The sequence below is a fragment of the Embiotoca jacksoni genome, unplaced genomic scaffold, assembly GCF_022577435.1.
Source record: "Embiotoca jacksoni isolate LCO1_2020_lvr unplaced genomic scaffold, fEmbJac1.0.p SCAF_18, whole genome shotgun sequence".
Taxonomy (NCBI): domain Eukaryota; kingdom Metazoa; phylum Chordata; class Actinopteri; family Embiotocidae; genus Embiotoca; species Embiotoca jacksoni.
Genome location: NW_027185318.1, coordinates 2,923,470 through 2,937,753, shown reverse-complemented (window position 1 = coordinate 2,937,753; position 14,284 = coordinate 2,923,470). Strand labels below are relative to the sequence as shown.

The 14,284-nt window shown below is 43.7% G+C and overlaps 1 protein-coding gene across 2 annotated transcripts in view; it reads left to right on the top strand.

Moving 5' to 3' along the window:
• Nucleotides 1-14,284, top strand: part of LOC138199837 (latent-transforming growth factor beta-binding protein 2-like) — an 81,228-nt gene that overhangs the window by 12,099 nt on the left and 54,845 nt on the right. For both annotated transcript variants that reach the window (XM_069152071.1, XM_069152070.1), the window contains exon 3: nucleotides 2,943-3,213. In XM_069152071.1, coding sequence (XP_069008172.1) covers nucleotides 2,943-3,213 — 271 coding nt within the window. The remainder of the gene's footprint in view (nucleotides 1-2,942; nucleotides 3,214-14,284) is intronic.

The window sequence follows — 14,284 nt, the reverse complement described above, 5'->3', positions numbered from 1 at the left end:
ATATTATTTTCAGAAAAGTCAGGTTACCTCTGGCAGCTCCGTCGACCTGTGCAAAGCGAGCAGATTTCGCTACGTGTTTGAATTATGTCAGATATTGGTTTCAAATTGCCCCTTGCTGAATGAGAGGACTGTAAAGATTTGATGGGTTGTGTTACTCCGAGTCAGAGTGAGAGGAAGGCGAATCTCTGGTGGATTGTAATGGAGTGGAAACGAGCGCTAAGTTGGAAATACGAGTCCGTTGGAAGGGGGACAAGAATGGCAACCTTACATGCACATGCAAACCTTAAACGTCTGACAGGTAACTGACTAACAATACTTGGGGCTCTGGGAATGCTTTAATATAGGTAGAGAATTGTTGTGTGATCGCCTCAGGTGCAACCAAGAACTTTGACAATAGTTATTTAATTTAATTTATATTATAGAAAAGTGAATATAGGATGGATATGTGCATTAACCACAGCTGTCAGGTGTTTCCTTAGAGATGCTACTTAAGACTCTCTTAAACCCGATGTGTATCTTCATGTAGCTTAAGTTTGAGAGGATTGAAAGACCTCCAGCTTACCCCAAATTGTATCTACTTTAGCCGAGCCCAAGGCCCAGTAATGTGTTTATTAGTGATTCGTCTGGTGCAGTGTGTTTGTGTGGAAAGCTCAAAGCTTCCAACAACAGTCTAACAGTCTCCTCTTTTCAGATGACTGGATGTCGACACAGTCTCCAAAAACTTGGCCAGTCTGTCTTGGCCATAATTAAGGCTGAAGTGGCAATGCCAGGAATGTTTTCCATTTCTCCTCTTTTATTTCCGATGGATTCTCATTTTATTAATACTCTTGCAAAGTAATAATTGCTGCGCATATTTGCGAAATGGATGGAATGCGAGGCAATTAGTTTTAATGATGTGCAAGACAAATCTGCACGACAGCAATTACTGCGACAATGTGTTCAGCAGCCGAGAGGCAGGGCGCAGAGACAACACAGATAGGCAGTGACACTGTACGCCGCGGCAATGCTGCAAAGCTTCACGTGGGGCGCATGTCAGGTCCGGGGTCACTGACCTGTCCTCTCTGTTGTCGGCACCGGCGGCGTGTTTGTCTGGTGTCACTTCTGCATCTCACAATTGAACACATCCCATCGTAAGCCAGCCGTCAGCGGGTTCATTTGTTTTTGCCCAGCGCTGTCTCTCGTTTCGGGTTCAGATAGTTTGTTTTCGAAGAACGCAGTTTCACACATTACCAAGTTCTCCAGCATAATGTCACTGGAATTTGTGGCCTATTTGATCCGCTGCTTCATCCCCAAACCTTGAGGTTAAGCAGACTCCGGACAAGACGGTGGCACCCGGCCAGCCCGTACTTTAGTTAGATGATGTATTTTACCTCTTGCCAAACAGAGCTCAGACAATCCCCATTTTATCCCATGATGGAAAATTCGGATCACATACCAAGTTACACAAATCCACAACCACATTTCTCAAAATGTGTACACTTCATCAAAAAAGGGGTGTACATTTTCCTCCGAGTAGTTAAAACGAGATGCTTGAGTGAATTAGTTGGTCCAAATAAAATTCGCTTCACCGTAAAGCAAAAGAGAGCAGTGATTATCTGATATTTAATCCCCAATTTGTTAGTTTTTCTCATCCTACCACAGCCTGATGATGCGTAATGCAGTGGTTTTCTATTTAACTGCGATCTGAGGAAACCAAAACACGCTCTACAGATTTTGTCTTTCTTTGTTGGAAGATAATAAATGTGCGACACTACGCGGCGCCGTCGTGTTTCCTTCTGTCAGTCTAGCTCATCGTGAACAGCCCCCCGGGGAGCCCGTGTGCTTTCACTCGAGACCAAAGGAAACATGGAGCGCATAACGTGCGCTGCGAGCGGCCTGACTCAGAGCAGTTATTGCAATAACAGGAAGTGTGCAGTAGGTAGAGCGCCGTTCGCACCCAGTGGGGTCCTTCTTTTGACTGCCAGCGCTCGTCACTTGCCAAGAGCTGCGGCAGCGTTCCCGATCCGTCAGTGTCCACAGCATCTGTGTCAATAGCATTCCAGAGCCCTGTTGACAGAGCGCCGCTGTTTGTTTTAGCCGCCACAGACCAGTGGCCTGATTTACTGTTTGAGGACAATGTCATAAATCCCCAAGTGCCGTCGACTACATACATTTGTGTCACAAGATGGAGAGCTTGTTTGCTTTAAAGTGCGTGCCGCAGTGCCTTCCGCTGCTCGAGTATCTGGAGTGTGATGGCAGGCTTTGGGGTAGGCCGGTAGACTGACACAGATTATTTTTCCATGACCACGTAATAACCTCAGCGCTGTGTGTTTGCAGACTATATTATGCACGCATTCATCTTCTAAATACAGTAATCCCCATCAGATTTCAGTTTCTTTTTCAAATAGAGGATAACAGCTCCACAGACCATTTCTTTGATGAAGTGTCATATATTTGCAGTCGGCCCTCCGGTATACACTTTTTCCTATTTGCTCATTTTTTTTAGGACCTCTTACTTTTATGACCTTTTTAAGCTGCCTGTGTTACAGTGAGAGCACACACTGGAGTCGACATCAGCGACACAAGGTACTTTTAGGAAATCATTGCATATAGAAATGCCGGCAGCGCTAAACTGAGCCGCCGACTTGTCTTATAGGCTTACAGGCTGTGAGAAATTGGATAAGGATTTAATGAAAGTGATCATATACATTTAGACTAAACAGGGCAGTTAAATACTCTAGAGAAATTGAACCTGACAGCCCCTCCAGGCTCTGTGCTGAATGAAAAGGACCAAAATGGTTAAGAAGTGAAAATAATAGCCCCTTGATTGAATCAATTTAAAGTGATCCCCGGTGTTGAGATCAGGGAAAGCCATTTCTGCTACCGCCCCTTCATACAAGGGGGGACACACGCTCTACCGTGACCTGCTGAAAACCTGATCTCCATCTGTGCTCTCTCTTCAGCTGACTGCCAGCCCCCCTGCCAGAACCGGGGCTCCTGCAGCCGGCCACATACCTGCGTGTGTCGCTCAGGCTTCCAGGGGCCCCGCTGTGAGGAGGTGGCCCCGGAGCAGGTGTACATCCGCGACGGAGGTGGCCTGAGGCGCGTTCGACCCGGCACCAGCCCTTTCCAGAAGGACCAACCGCAGAGAAGGCCCTCAGAACGGCACGCCATCGACACCACCAAAGTCCAGACCGCACGACCTGCGACCACCCGGCAGCCTGCCCACACCGCGTAAGTGATTCTCCGCCTCTTCGTATTATAGCCAGACAGAGCCTCGCAGTTTCAACAAATAAGGATGCGTCAAAAAAGACAACAAGATTTCCATCAGATCTAAGTCAAACCCTGTCAGACGAACTAACAAAAAACACACCAGCCCAAACTTCTCCACATTATCTCGAGATATTAAAGAGGCTTTTTAGAGTTTACAATCTTTTCCGTTAAAACTCAGTGTTTACTGTCAGTCAACAAGCTCATTAGACAAGTCACCGAATGGAAAATAACCTCACACAGTTTATTTAAAAGATTTATTTGTACCAGCTACTCTTGTTTCATAACTGTCTGTTACTCACCCCACCTGAGAGTTTATACTGAGACAAAAGGGGTTTAGATAAAATTGCATGGAGCAAAACTCCCAATAATAAACCAGGAGTTCTTCCCAGACTGTGTACCTGCGTTCATCCAGCTCTTTGCTCAGAGCTCCGTGCCGTCAGGAAGGTTTGCTGTTGGTAAACGGCTCAAATTTGCTTGTCAAACACTTTCTGAGGATTGACTTGGACCTTGCAAGCAAATCCACAGGTAGCTCCACTGAAATGAAGGGATTTTGAACCTCAACACTCTCAGTTTGCAGTTTTGCGATTCTTTAATTCGCCTTTTCTTTTTGTTTTTGAACCCATCAAACTCACGGACATGATGTCATGTTTTTTTTCAATTTGTTCATGAATGCTAATACGCAGTATTTTGTAGTTTTAGATACAGTCCAGGGGCCTGCTGTCTTGCAGAAAAACAAAGTGACACATTTCTCTATTAGAACTTATGTAAAGACTCATGAACAAACAGTAGTTCATAACTAACAAGTTCAGCGCTGGTTGTGTTTCTCGTTGCAATAAATCAATCCAGATGACGGGGTTCATATGTTAAATCTTTAATACAGTCTAAGAAAAACAAATACGAAGTAAAGCTCATGAGCATTTGCTGCCATTTGCTGCCGTGCTTGAAAAAGTATTAACTTAAATCTGTAAAATGTCGGAAAATAGAACATGGCTTACCAGACAGAAGTATTAACCCACGCGTTTGCTTTGAAAATAGAGCAGGGAGATTATATTTTCTTTAGGCTTTGAGCGTCTCAGTTTGTTCTTTGATTTATTGAAATAACTGTGACTATAATGCATCCAACTAATAATTTCTCAGACGAAGGCCTCTTTCGGCGCATTCAGCAAATTCTCCAAAGACTGCTAATCAGACAGGCCTAATAGTTTCTTGGCTTCGACCTCTGACTGTTTTAGTTCCAATCTTGTTGGAAATAACGATTTGGTTTGATTAATTACTTTACCATGGCTCGAACCGTATTCTTGATCACGGATGTTGAAAGGGAGTAATTGTTTCCGGGAATATTTTGATGGATTGTTATTGCTTACAGGTTCAGACTTATCTTGTCAAATTGTGCTGTATTTTTGGACTTATTCCCAGTGCTTTTCTAATTCGCTCCCAGTTGGTTTAAGTGCCATAATTTGTTTGGGCACTGAGGTCATCATTCACTTTATAGCCAGTTTGTCATCTGGGTAATTTCTCTGCACCAAACCACTGAGACATTGTCAATTACATCTGACATTTATGGTGCTCCTCTTGCTAATTGTGAAGGTCTTGTATCATTTTTGGCTTTTGCTGGTGTCATGGAATTATGCTGGCCGAGCCGTCCACGTGTTTGTGGTAGCTAAATGAAACTCCACTGAATGTTTTGGCAGATGGTTCATAAGAGATTTTATACATCCTCCTTCCCAAAACAATTATCTTGAAGTCATAGTAAATCTTTTAATCAATACAAGACCTCTGCAGCGTGCACAGTTGCTATGCATATGTTTGCTTTGTTCTTGACTCGCAGGACATATTTGTGTCCTGAGTCATAGATCTGAGTTGAATTGCGAGAGATTCTGCAGCAGATTCAACATCGCAAGAGGCAGACAGTGTTCATGAATCACAAATAACCCTTCTATGACTGTTTTCACAATCATGTTTCTGCTGAAGCTGACTAACTGTTTTTGAGAGCTGCTGTAGGAAATAGGAAATTCACCACTTTTTCCTGTGGATGTCGACTCAGTGCTGATGGTAAATGTCGTTATTTGAAACTATAAATTATTCAGTGTGTGCTATATTTACCAAGGAAGCTGAGTTGTTTCTTAGTTTCCCTGCTTGCCATGCTGTGCTATGCCTACATTAGTGGTCTCCAACCTCTTTCCTCTGAGAGCTCCTTTAATCTATTGGGTAGATAGCGATCTACTGGTTGGAGACCACTAACCTACATGTACCAGGATGCATTGATGGCAAACTTATGATACCTATCCCCAAATCCTCCCTTTGCCTTTACCAAGTCTCCCCATGTAGGGGGCACTCAACAACAAAAAGAAATAAGCAGCCAGACGATTCTGTTTGCAGACAGCAAAGACAGAAACGAATGTGGTTATTCTTTAGGAAGTTTCTAGAACTGATGAAATATTCTGATGATGATGGTAAACAAGATAACTGCTAGTCTAAGGTTGCCATGTATAAACACGGTAATCCTATTTGTTGGCAAACAGATAGTGTTACCTGACAAACATGCTCACCCACAGGTCGTCTGTTTATCTTCGGTACCCTGAAGAAGGTCTCCAGCACACGTCTGTCCGAGGGAGGAGAAAACTTTCACACAAAGTAACGCAAACACGACTCTCTCGGTTGGTTGTTGGTGACGGCATCCCACAAAAACGGCCCATATTAAAGTTTCTCTCAGCGAAATGATTTAGTTTCTGTTGGCATTGGAGGGCAATTTGAGCAAAAGGCACCACGGGTTTGATCTCAGCAGCTCGGTTTCTGGATCGTCCCCGCCGACCATAATCTGTCACAACTAATGCAGCTGCAGTGCCGACTGCTCTCCGCTGCATTTTTTCCACCAGATACTCTGGTTTAAATAAATATAGCAGAATATCTGAGTTAGCCAAAACAGTAAAAAATGTTTCCTCGTCTCAAACATCCTCATCATTCGAGATTCCGTTTTCGCTGTTGGAAACATAACTAGTTGCAGAACAAGCAAAGAGAACAAGGTCTTGTTTTGTGTTCGAGCACGTCGACCCAGACATCTTAACTAGCCTGCAGTTCTTCCATTCACCAAAAACATCATTGCACACAGAATAATTTATTGCTTCAGTTGATTTCATTTATTATCAACACTGATTAAATATCAGTGTAAAAAGGAGCACATTTTCTCTTGAAGTTCTACTATTTCCAGCCAATCCAAGTATTAGTTGAAACCAAGATATTTCCCCGCTGTTCTCGGGACAAAATAAAAACTTTTGCCAAAACTGACAAATGTCTTCATTTATACATTAATCAAAGAATTATTTGAATACTTGACTTTCTTTTATTGGTGCTTCCAGGAAGCTATTTGAGAGCTTGTGTAATTCACACTTAAACCTCGTGAACTGCTGCGAATTTTCTGCATTCTCTCGGCTCAGACTGATCTTTCAGGGGTGGAACCGTGGTCCCCCTGGAGAAGTGGCGGATGCAAGTCTTGGTTTCGTATATCAGGCTGCGGCTCCGCTGTTTCCAAAGCCAGGAAAGCACGAGCAACGTGAGGTCACGAAGAGTGAGAGTCAGATAGGAGGAGCGGTGCCAAGGCTCAGCGAAGGAGTGAGAAGAGGGGAATAGGGAGTACAGATGCTCAGGCTGAGATAGATCATGTTGGCCTTGCCCCCACTTATATAGTGAGGGAGCAAAGGCCGCCCAGTACATGCAGCACCCGGCCGGTCTGCTCTAATTTTTCCCTACCAGAGAAGGTGTGAGGTACTATATATGTCTTTCTTGGAGCAGACGTGGCTTGTTATGTCAGCAGCACCCTGTTATTAACCCAGCCTGTCAAGTGGCGCCAAGAACAAGAAATAGTGTAGAGAAGGAATGAGACAAACCACAAGGGGAAAAGAACAAAAATAATGTTAATTAGGAAAAAACAAAAACACTTAATAATCTGTAAGCGCAACAAGGTAACTTGAAATTAATTTAAGGATATAGTCTAAAATCAGTTGTAAGCCTTCTGTCCAGACCAACAGCTCAATACTCCACGATGAGAACAGTTGAGTTGACTATTGATTGTCATACAAATTCACGTGAATAATGATGTAATTATAGTCGCTATAAGACGAATCATACAGTAATACACATACACTTAAGAAGAAGAAGATACATTTATTGGCTTTGCAACTAAATCCATAATATTTGTATCAATAGATGCTCAGTCAGTTGAATATTCACTCATTATAAATCTACTTTTCATTCAATTACTGAATAAGGAAAAGCTCCAGACTATCCTGTTTACATCATAGTTTACAGTAAATTAATTGCCGTGTCAACACCAAGCGGCAACCGATAGTAACGTCACCCATTGGTTTGTGAATTGACGTTATGAAGCCTTTGAGTTTGAGTTTGAGTCACCATCTTGCTTGTTGGGAGTGGTTTGGAGCAGGAAATGACCATATTTGGACGAGCTGGAGCGAAGCGAGCGGTGGATCTGACTCGATCTGATTGGGAACCCGAGGACACTACGCCCCGTACATCAATAGCGGAAACCTGACTTCACCCTGGCCTTTCAATCAAATAGACACACCATCAAAAATACAACTTTTTGAGATCTAATATATACTTCTTGATGGGATTATTTTCAGATCGACTGCCAGAAAACGTATAAGAAGGAGACACTTTAGCTAACAACAGCATATTATTGAGTCGGAAAAAATTATTGACTTTGTATTTTATGAGAGAAGTTCAATAGGAGTCTATGGAGCTGTAGGGTTTTTGGAGCCTACCCCCAGTGGCCCTCGGTGGTATTGCATACCTTGGTTTTGATATACTGTCTATGGTTGGAACATTTTTAAGACACTCGACATTTCGTCTCTTCCCTAAATTCACTTCCCTAAGCGTCTATTCGCACACGCTGATGTCTTTCTATTAACTTTGTATGCGGTTAACGATCTTAAATTCACATGCATGTTCTGCTAACAAATCTTTGTAATTCTCTCTGTAATCAATCCACGGTGACAAATCCTTCTTTCCAATAAAGGTTTAGCTTACTTGGAATTTTTCTCTGACACAAATGATCACGAACATAATTGTTGTGAGCCACGTCTGGGAACAGCTGCCCTCTGAAATTTAAATTTAGAGAATGAACTATCCCATTAATAGTCCTACTGCATGAATTTATGCCTGACAGCCTGAAGTAAAAGTCTTGGTGGGATGGAGAAAACATATGAGGGTTGTCTCCTGTAACGGTGGGATTCGACTCCCTCCTCCTGTATTCCTGTCTTCAGCCTTCCACCTTTCCTCTGACCCCTTCAAATCACTCCCAAATGTCCCGACTCCCTGTTGTGTGGGATTAACTGTAACTTTTAAAATAGGTACATCCTATATGCAGCTGGCAAACAAATAAATCCTCTGACCCATGCTGTGGAACAAATACTACAACCCAGTGTTTCCTGTGAGCGCTGTGCTCAGCAGTAGTGAAAGGCTTTTCCCTGTCAGCACGAGATCCTGTGGATCACGGGTCCGTCGGCTCCCAGTATGAAGGTCAGGGCCAGTGGTGAATACGCCTGGCGAGGCTGGAGCTGTGATAACGCACAGAGTCCTCATTGTCATCTGCGCTGTCCCGATGCTCTCTGACATCAGTTCTCTGCAGGAAACAGAGCAGGGCAGAGCAGGATGTGTGTGCAGTCGGCAGGTTGTCCCTCCAAAGGTCATCGCTCTCTTACATAATTAGACTCGGGACAGCTGGCAGCCGCTACCTGGATAACTGAGCTGTTCATTGGCTCCGCGCACAGCTCAACCTGTCTTAGTCTTTGAACTAGAGTTGAACATACAGGAACTTTGATGACTGAATGATGAACTTAATTGTTCCTCGTTAGGATGTCTTGTGATCCAGTAAGATGAAGCATGATGTACAGTACAAAATCTAGTAAATCAGATTCTTATTCACGGTGATGTTGGACATTTTTTGATTCCACCCAGTTTTCGGTGTTGAAAAAAACTACCAACACTCTGTAAGACAGTCAGACATACAACTTTCCCTGCATTAACTGTTCAGCTCATATCGACCCCGCTGTTCTCATGGTGACTAATAGAGCTGGCGGTTATGTGGCTTGTTGACTCAAAGCTTTGCACGTAGCCACATGGCCGTTTCTCAGAGGAAACTGTGGCCACAGGGGGAGTTCTCCATGTTAATCATACTTTTACTCCCACTCCAGACAAACCACACCACCAGCGCTGCCAGGAGCTACTGTCAAAGTCCTCGACGTGACCTCTGCACCTGTATACAAATCCTGCTTCCCTATTATCACCAGTGTTCATGGTAGCAATGATCGTTGAAGAATTTCAGGTATCAAGTGTCGGGGAAACGCAAAGCTTGAATAAAATGTAATAAATGTCAAAAGGCGGGAGTGGAAATTCACTCAACAAGTTGGTCTCGACTCAGTTGAGAGGATAATAAATTAAAAGAGTAGCTCAAATCCCACAGTAGCTTTACATCTGATATTACTCTTGATACCTTAGACTTTGATCAGATATGTGTTCTTATGACTGAAATATATATATATCCAAACATTCAGCCTGGGAAAGTTTTCTGACTGTACCACCTGGCAGTCTACTCAAAGAGGACATCTACACAATCATCTTCTTTTCTCCCTTTTTGGCTGCTGCCAAAACAGAGGAGGCCTGCAGATGGGGAGTCGGGTTAATGTGGAGTGAAGGGGTAAAGGGCAGGTTAATACCCACAGGTTGTATGTGCTCTGAATAAGGCTCTATATTTCTTCTAAACCAGGCATACGACTGCGTGTCCAGAGATGTGATTTGCATCACTGCGTAGGTAGACTGGGAATGACCTTGAGCGGGGTCAGGTGAACTGGCTTTCTGATTGCAGGCGTGTTTGTATTGCGCGTTGGTGCTACAAACTTGACCTCCGCACTGTCTTTGGTCCCTGGTGAGCATTTTCACTTGTGATATGATTGGAATAGGGCTTTCCGGAGTATGGCTGGACATCCTCTGTCATGGTTTTGTGGTGCTGGGAGGGCATCATTGTGGACCTCTGCTACTGTGGGTTTAACGTTATCATGGCGGAGTGCAGACTCAGCTATGGAGGCCAGAACAGGAAAGGAAATGGTGAATTTCGATAAGATACGAGTGTAAAAATGTATTAAGATCGATTCAGCATGTGTTGTGTGTCTAAATGTACTGTCGATTTTTGGATGTGAGCAACTTTAACACACCAATACTGATCGAGCCAGGCCAGGAAGAGTTGGTGTGTTTCTTTTGACAAAGACGGAGCCAAACGAGTCCCATGAGTGTTTGGCTTCCTGCTAGGCCAGAGGGAACAAAGGACCATAGAGAACTCAGCACTCAGCATGGGACAGATATGTCTTTCTCTCCCTCCATCCCAACGCTCCCAAAGCCCCGTCCCAAACACACTCCATGTGCCGCGGTGCCAGCGGGCTCCCGAGCCAAATCCTTCTCATCAAGCAGGCCTGTACAGATGCAGCTGTCGGTGGGGGGACAAATACTGAACGGCAGTTATAGGAAGAGGGGTGCCTATCCCAGAATGCACTCCAGCCTCCAGCTCCAGCGCTGAGGCAGATGGAGATGGCATCAATCAGGCTCATCTCCCAGATATGGGGCCGTGGTGTTGAAAGGTTGTATCAGCAGTATGGCCGTGCGTGGGACCAGTTAATCCATTCAGATGTCAGGATGTAGGGTTCCTGCGGGGCCGAGCGGCAAAGCAGACCTCCAAAAGGGCCAAACATACGCATCCAAAATGCACATGTTCGACACACAAGTCAGTCTCATCTGTCAAATCCAGACGTCAACAATTCATCACCGTGTTGGCCTTCTTCATGTCTACATTCCCCCACTTGTGTTCTCTGTGGACCTCTGAAAGCCTTTTCAAAGCAGTGTTTAAAAACTCCCTGAATCACCTCTCTCATTGGAAACCCTTTCGGCTTATTGTCAAAGCAGTCTGACACATGACACTGACCAGCATATCGATATAGCCCCAGTCAGCACTTTGTAATGGCTCTTCCTGCTGACCTTTCTTGCGGCATTTTACTAATTGAATGATCGGAGCAACTTCAGTAAACTGGATTGTATTGAAAGGCCTCTCAGATCACCATGCCTCCAAGCATTTTTGATTCAAGCCCCCGAACCACAGCAACCGCACTGCCTGTCTTCCATCCAGAACCCGGGCTTTCTGGGTTTCTTATAGTTTGAAAAGCCTCCTTTATAACTGCTGAGGTGAAACCAGACAGATTGGCACTGCTACTGGCCCCCTGGAGATAAAAAGGGGAGCTGTTTGTTTCACAGCTTTTGGCCGATGATTGAGTAGACAGCTGTCGTCATATGTTTTGATCATGTAGCGTCGGCAAACCTCAGAGAGGTCAAATTTACAGAAAATCTATTTTCATGCAGGCAGTGGGGGAAGTTTCTCCTATAAAATTAAGGGGGAACTTCATCTCTTCATTTGTCTGTGCAGCACTTTGGCTGATCCAAATAACAGTCCTTCTCAAGAATCTTTTCTGCTTTCTGTTGTGTGCGAGGCCCAGTTGTTGCACTAATATAAGCTTCATCCCCAGGAGGAGAGAAAAAAAACAACTTTCTGAATCAACCTCCCCCCCCGTAATTCATTTCACCCAGGCTCTGGCTGCTACTTGCGGGATTCCTGGAAGGCCATCCAGACAGAGAGAGAACATGATTTAATCCAGCCTCCGTGGCTGGTGCGATAAGCCCTCAGACACACCCAGATTTTCACAAGGGGAAATATTCTGCCAGGACCCACAATTATCGAAGTCATAATGACTAGAGATGTTATCAAAGAACGACTGGGCCTTAATTGCTCACTGATGTTTGGCCTTATGTGACCGAGTATACGAGAAAAACTAGTTTCAGTAAGGAGCTTATCGTTAAAGCAAGGCACATGTTTCTGTGAGTAGGTGTTTTCCTCATAATCTTACTTCATATATGGGACACACATTGGACCACTGGCACTACTGGCAACGTTAAATCCAATTTCCAGGGAGGGCTTGGTCAAAATGTAATCATTATAAAATGAATATCTTTTATGTCTAATCAGTGGCAGAGGATAAATACTGTACATATACAGGGCAGCCAAGGAGTAAATGTACAATTAGTTTTTTTTGCCAAGAGAATTATGATATCACTCTCTTGCTTGTGCAGTAAAAATGTAGCATAGTTTAGCACGAAGGCGAGCAACAGGAGGAAACATCAAGTCTGTCTCTGTCCCACAGTAAAAAAAAAAATCAAACCAACTACTACCCTATTAAACAGATTCATTTGACAAACAAACTATAACATGTCATTTTGTGAGCTTTACAGGTGCTGGTGGGTGGACTTATTCACTTTTGAACAAAACATATTTCCTAAGATGTTGAGCTATTCCTTTAAATCAACATCAAGCTTCACGATGAGCAGCAAAACAAGCTGTGAGAAGAGCCAAGACTCTGGAGGTTCCAACATTTACTGACGGAGATTAAACATTCACAAAAAGCTGTAATTTGGGGTAGGACTTTAATGTGACAGAGGCCTGCGTGGAGTTATTTTCGAATTCCCAATGAACACAAACTTTACTACTATGCCACTGCATGACCTTGTTGCCATGAGGAACACGCAACAACAATGAACATGCCCGTTGGGTTGGATATTATATTTATTGGTGCATGCTAAGAATCAGACCTCAGGGTTTTATTGAAAGCAACACACAGGGACCTCACTGGTGAATGATGAATAGATGAGGGCGTTGTGCATAAAGCCTGACGAATGAGATGTGTGACCACAGTGGGGTTTGACCAGTGGTGGGGCAGATGGTTTGGTGCACCGACTGGGTGGGTAAGAAAGGATTAAGTCTTTTGCAAAATACAACAAAGACACAACAAAATGTGACTGAAACGTTTCGCCCCGTTTTCCTGAGGGAACGTGAGAGGCAGATCAAACCTGGGAAAACTAGCCCATCCTCTCAAAGTAAAAATACAATTAGACTTAAAATATCCAATTCGTAATTCATTTCTTATCAAATATCAGATATATAAAAAAAAAAAAAGCAGAGTTTTTACTGGATCAAATTCTGAAGTGAACACGTCATACTTGGCAACAACAAGGCGAGTCAGCCTCCAGGATCTTTACTGCTAATCTGGAATATTTTATCTTTTCATTGCTACACTGTGTCTTGGACGTCACCGAGATTCATAACACTGCTGGGCTTTGAATAGCAAAACACGAACAAGAGTCAAGTGTGTATGTCTTTGCTAATGTTCTTGAATAACACCTCCCGGGACCGGTTTCAACAGTCTGCGCTCTCCTTTCTCGTCTGCGAGCTTTAGTCTGTGAAATGTGGAGCACCATCTGTTGCCGGGCCTTCTGCTGAAAAACATCTTTCTTTACGGTTTCGACTTTAAAATCTAGTGCAAAAAGATCGATCATGTCGGTCCAATTCAAAGTTTAAGACTGCCTCCGCTGAAAAATGTTGTGTTTTTTTGCGACCTGCCCAGTTTATTCTTTCACAACAAACCTCTCGAATTCAAATCTCTTCACTGTTGCTTTGACACTTGGTAGGAAACACTTAAAAGCTGTGGAAAAGAGCCAGTATGCTTTGTTGTATCCCAAACTGTTTGCACCCCTCACACAGTGCCCTGTATAGTCCACAGTGCTCCCTCTTTGACTGCAGAAGTGCGTGTCCCAAATACACTCATAAATCTTCTTGTCATTGTTGCCCACAGTGTTTGCAGTGGTTGAGCAGTACAAAGTTTTCATTGTTTCAGCTGCTGTTTGCAGTTTTTTTAATTTCTGCTGCTCCCTCCAGTTAGACTGATGATCCGAGCCGAATCTTTCAAACGAACAACAGCGTTTAACGCTTCCTCTGAATGAGATGAATGTGTGTAAACTTTGATTTACACTTGGTCTTTGATGACCGTCATTTATTTCCCCATTTACCGAGTAACCTTCAAATTGCCCCAATTATGTGCAGTTCTTATGTAATGAGGATTTTTGGCCGAGGCTTCGTGTTGGAAAG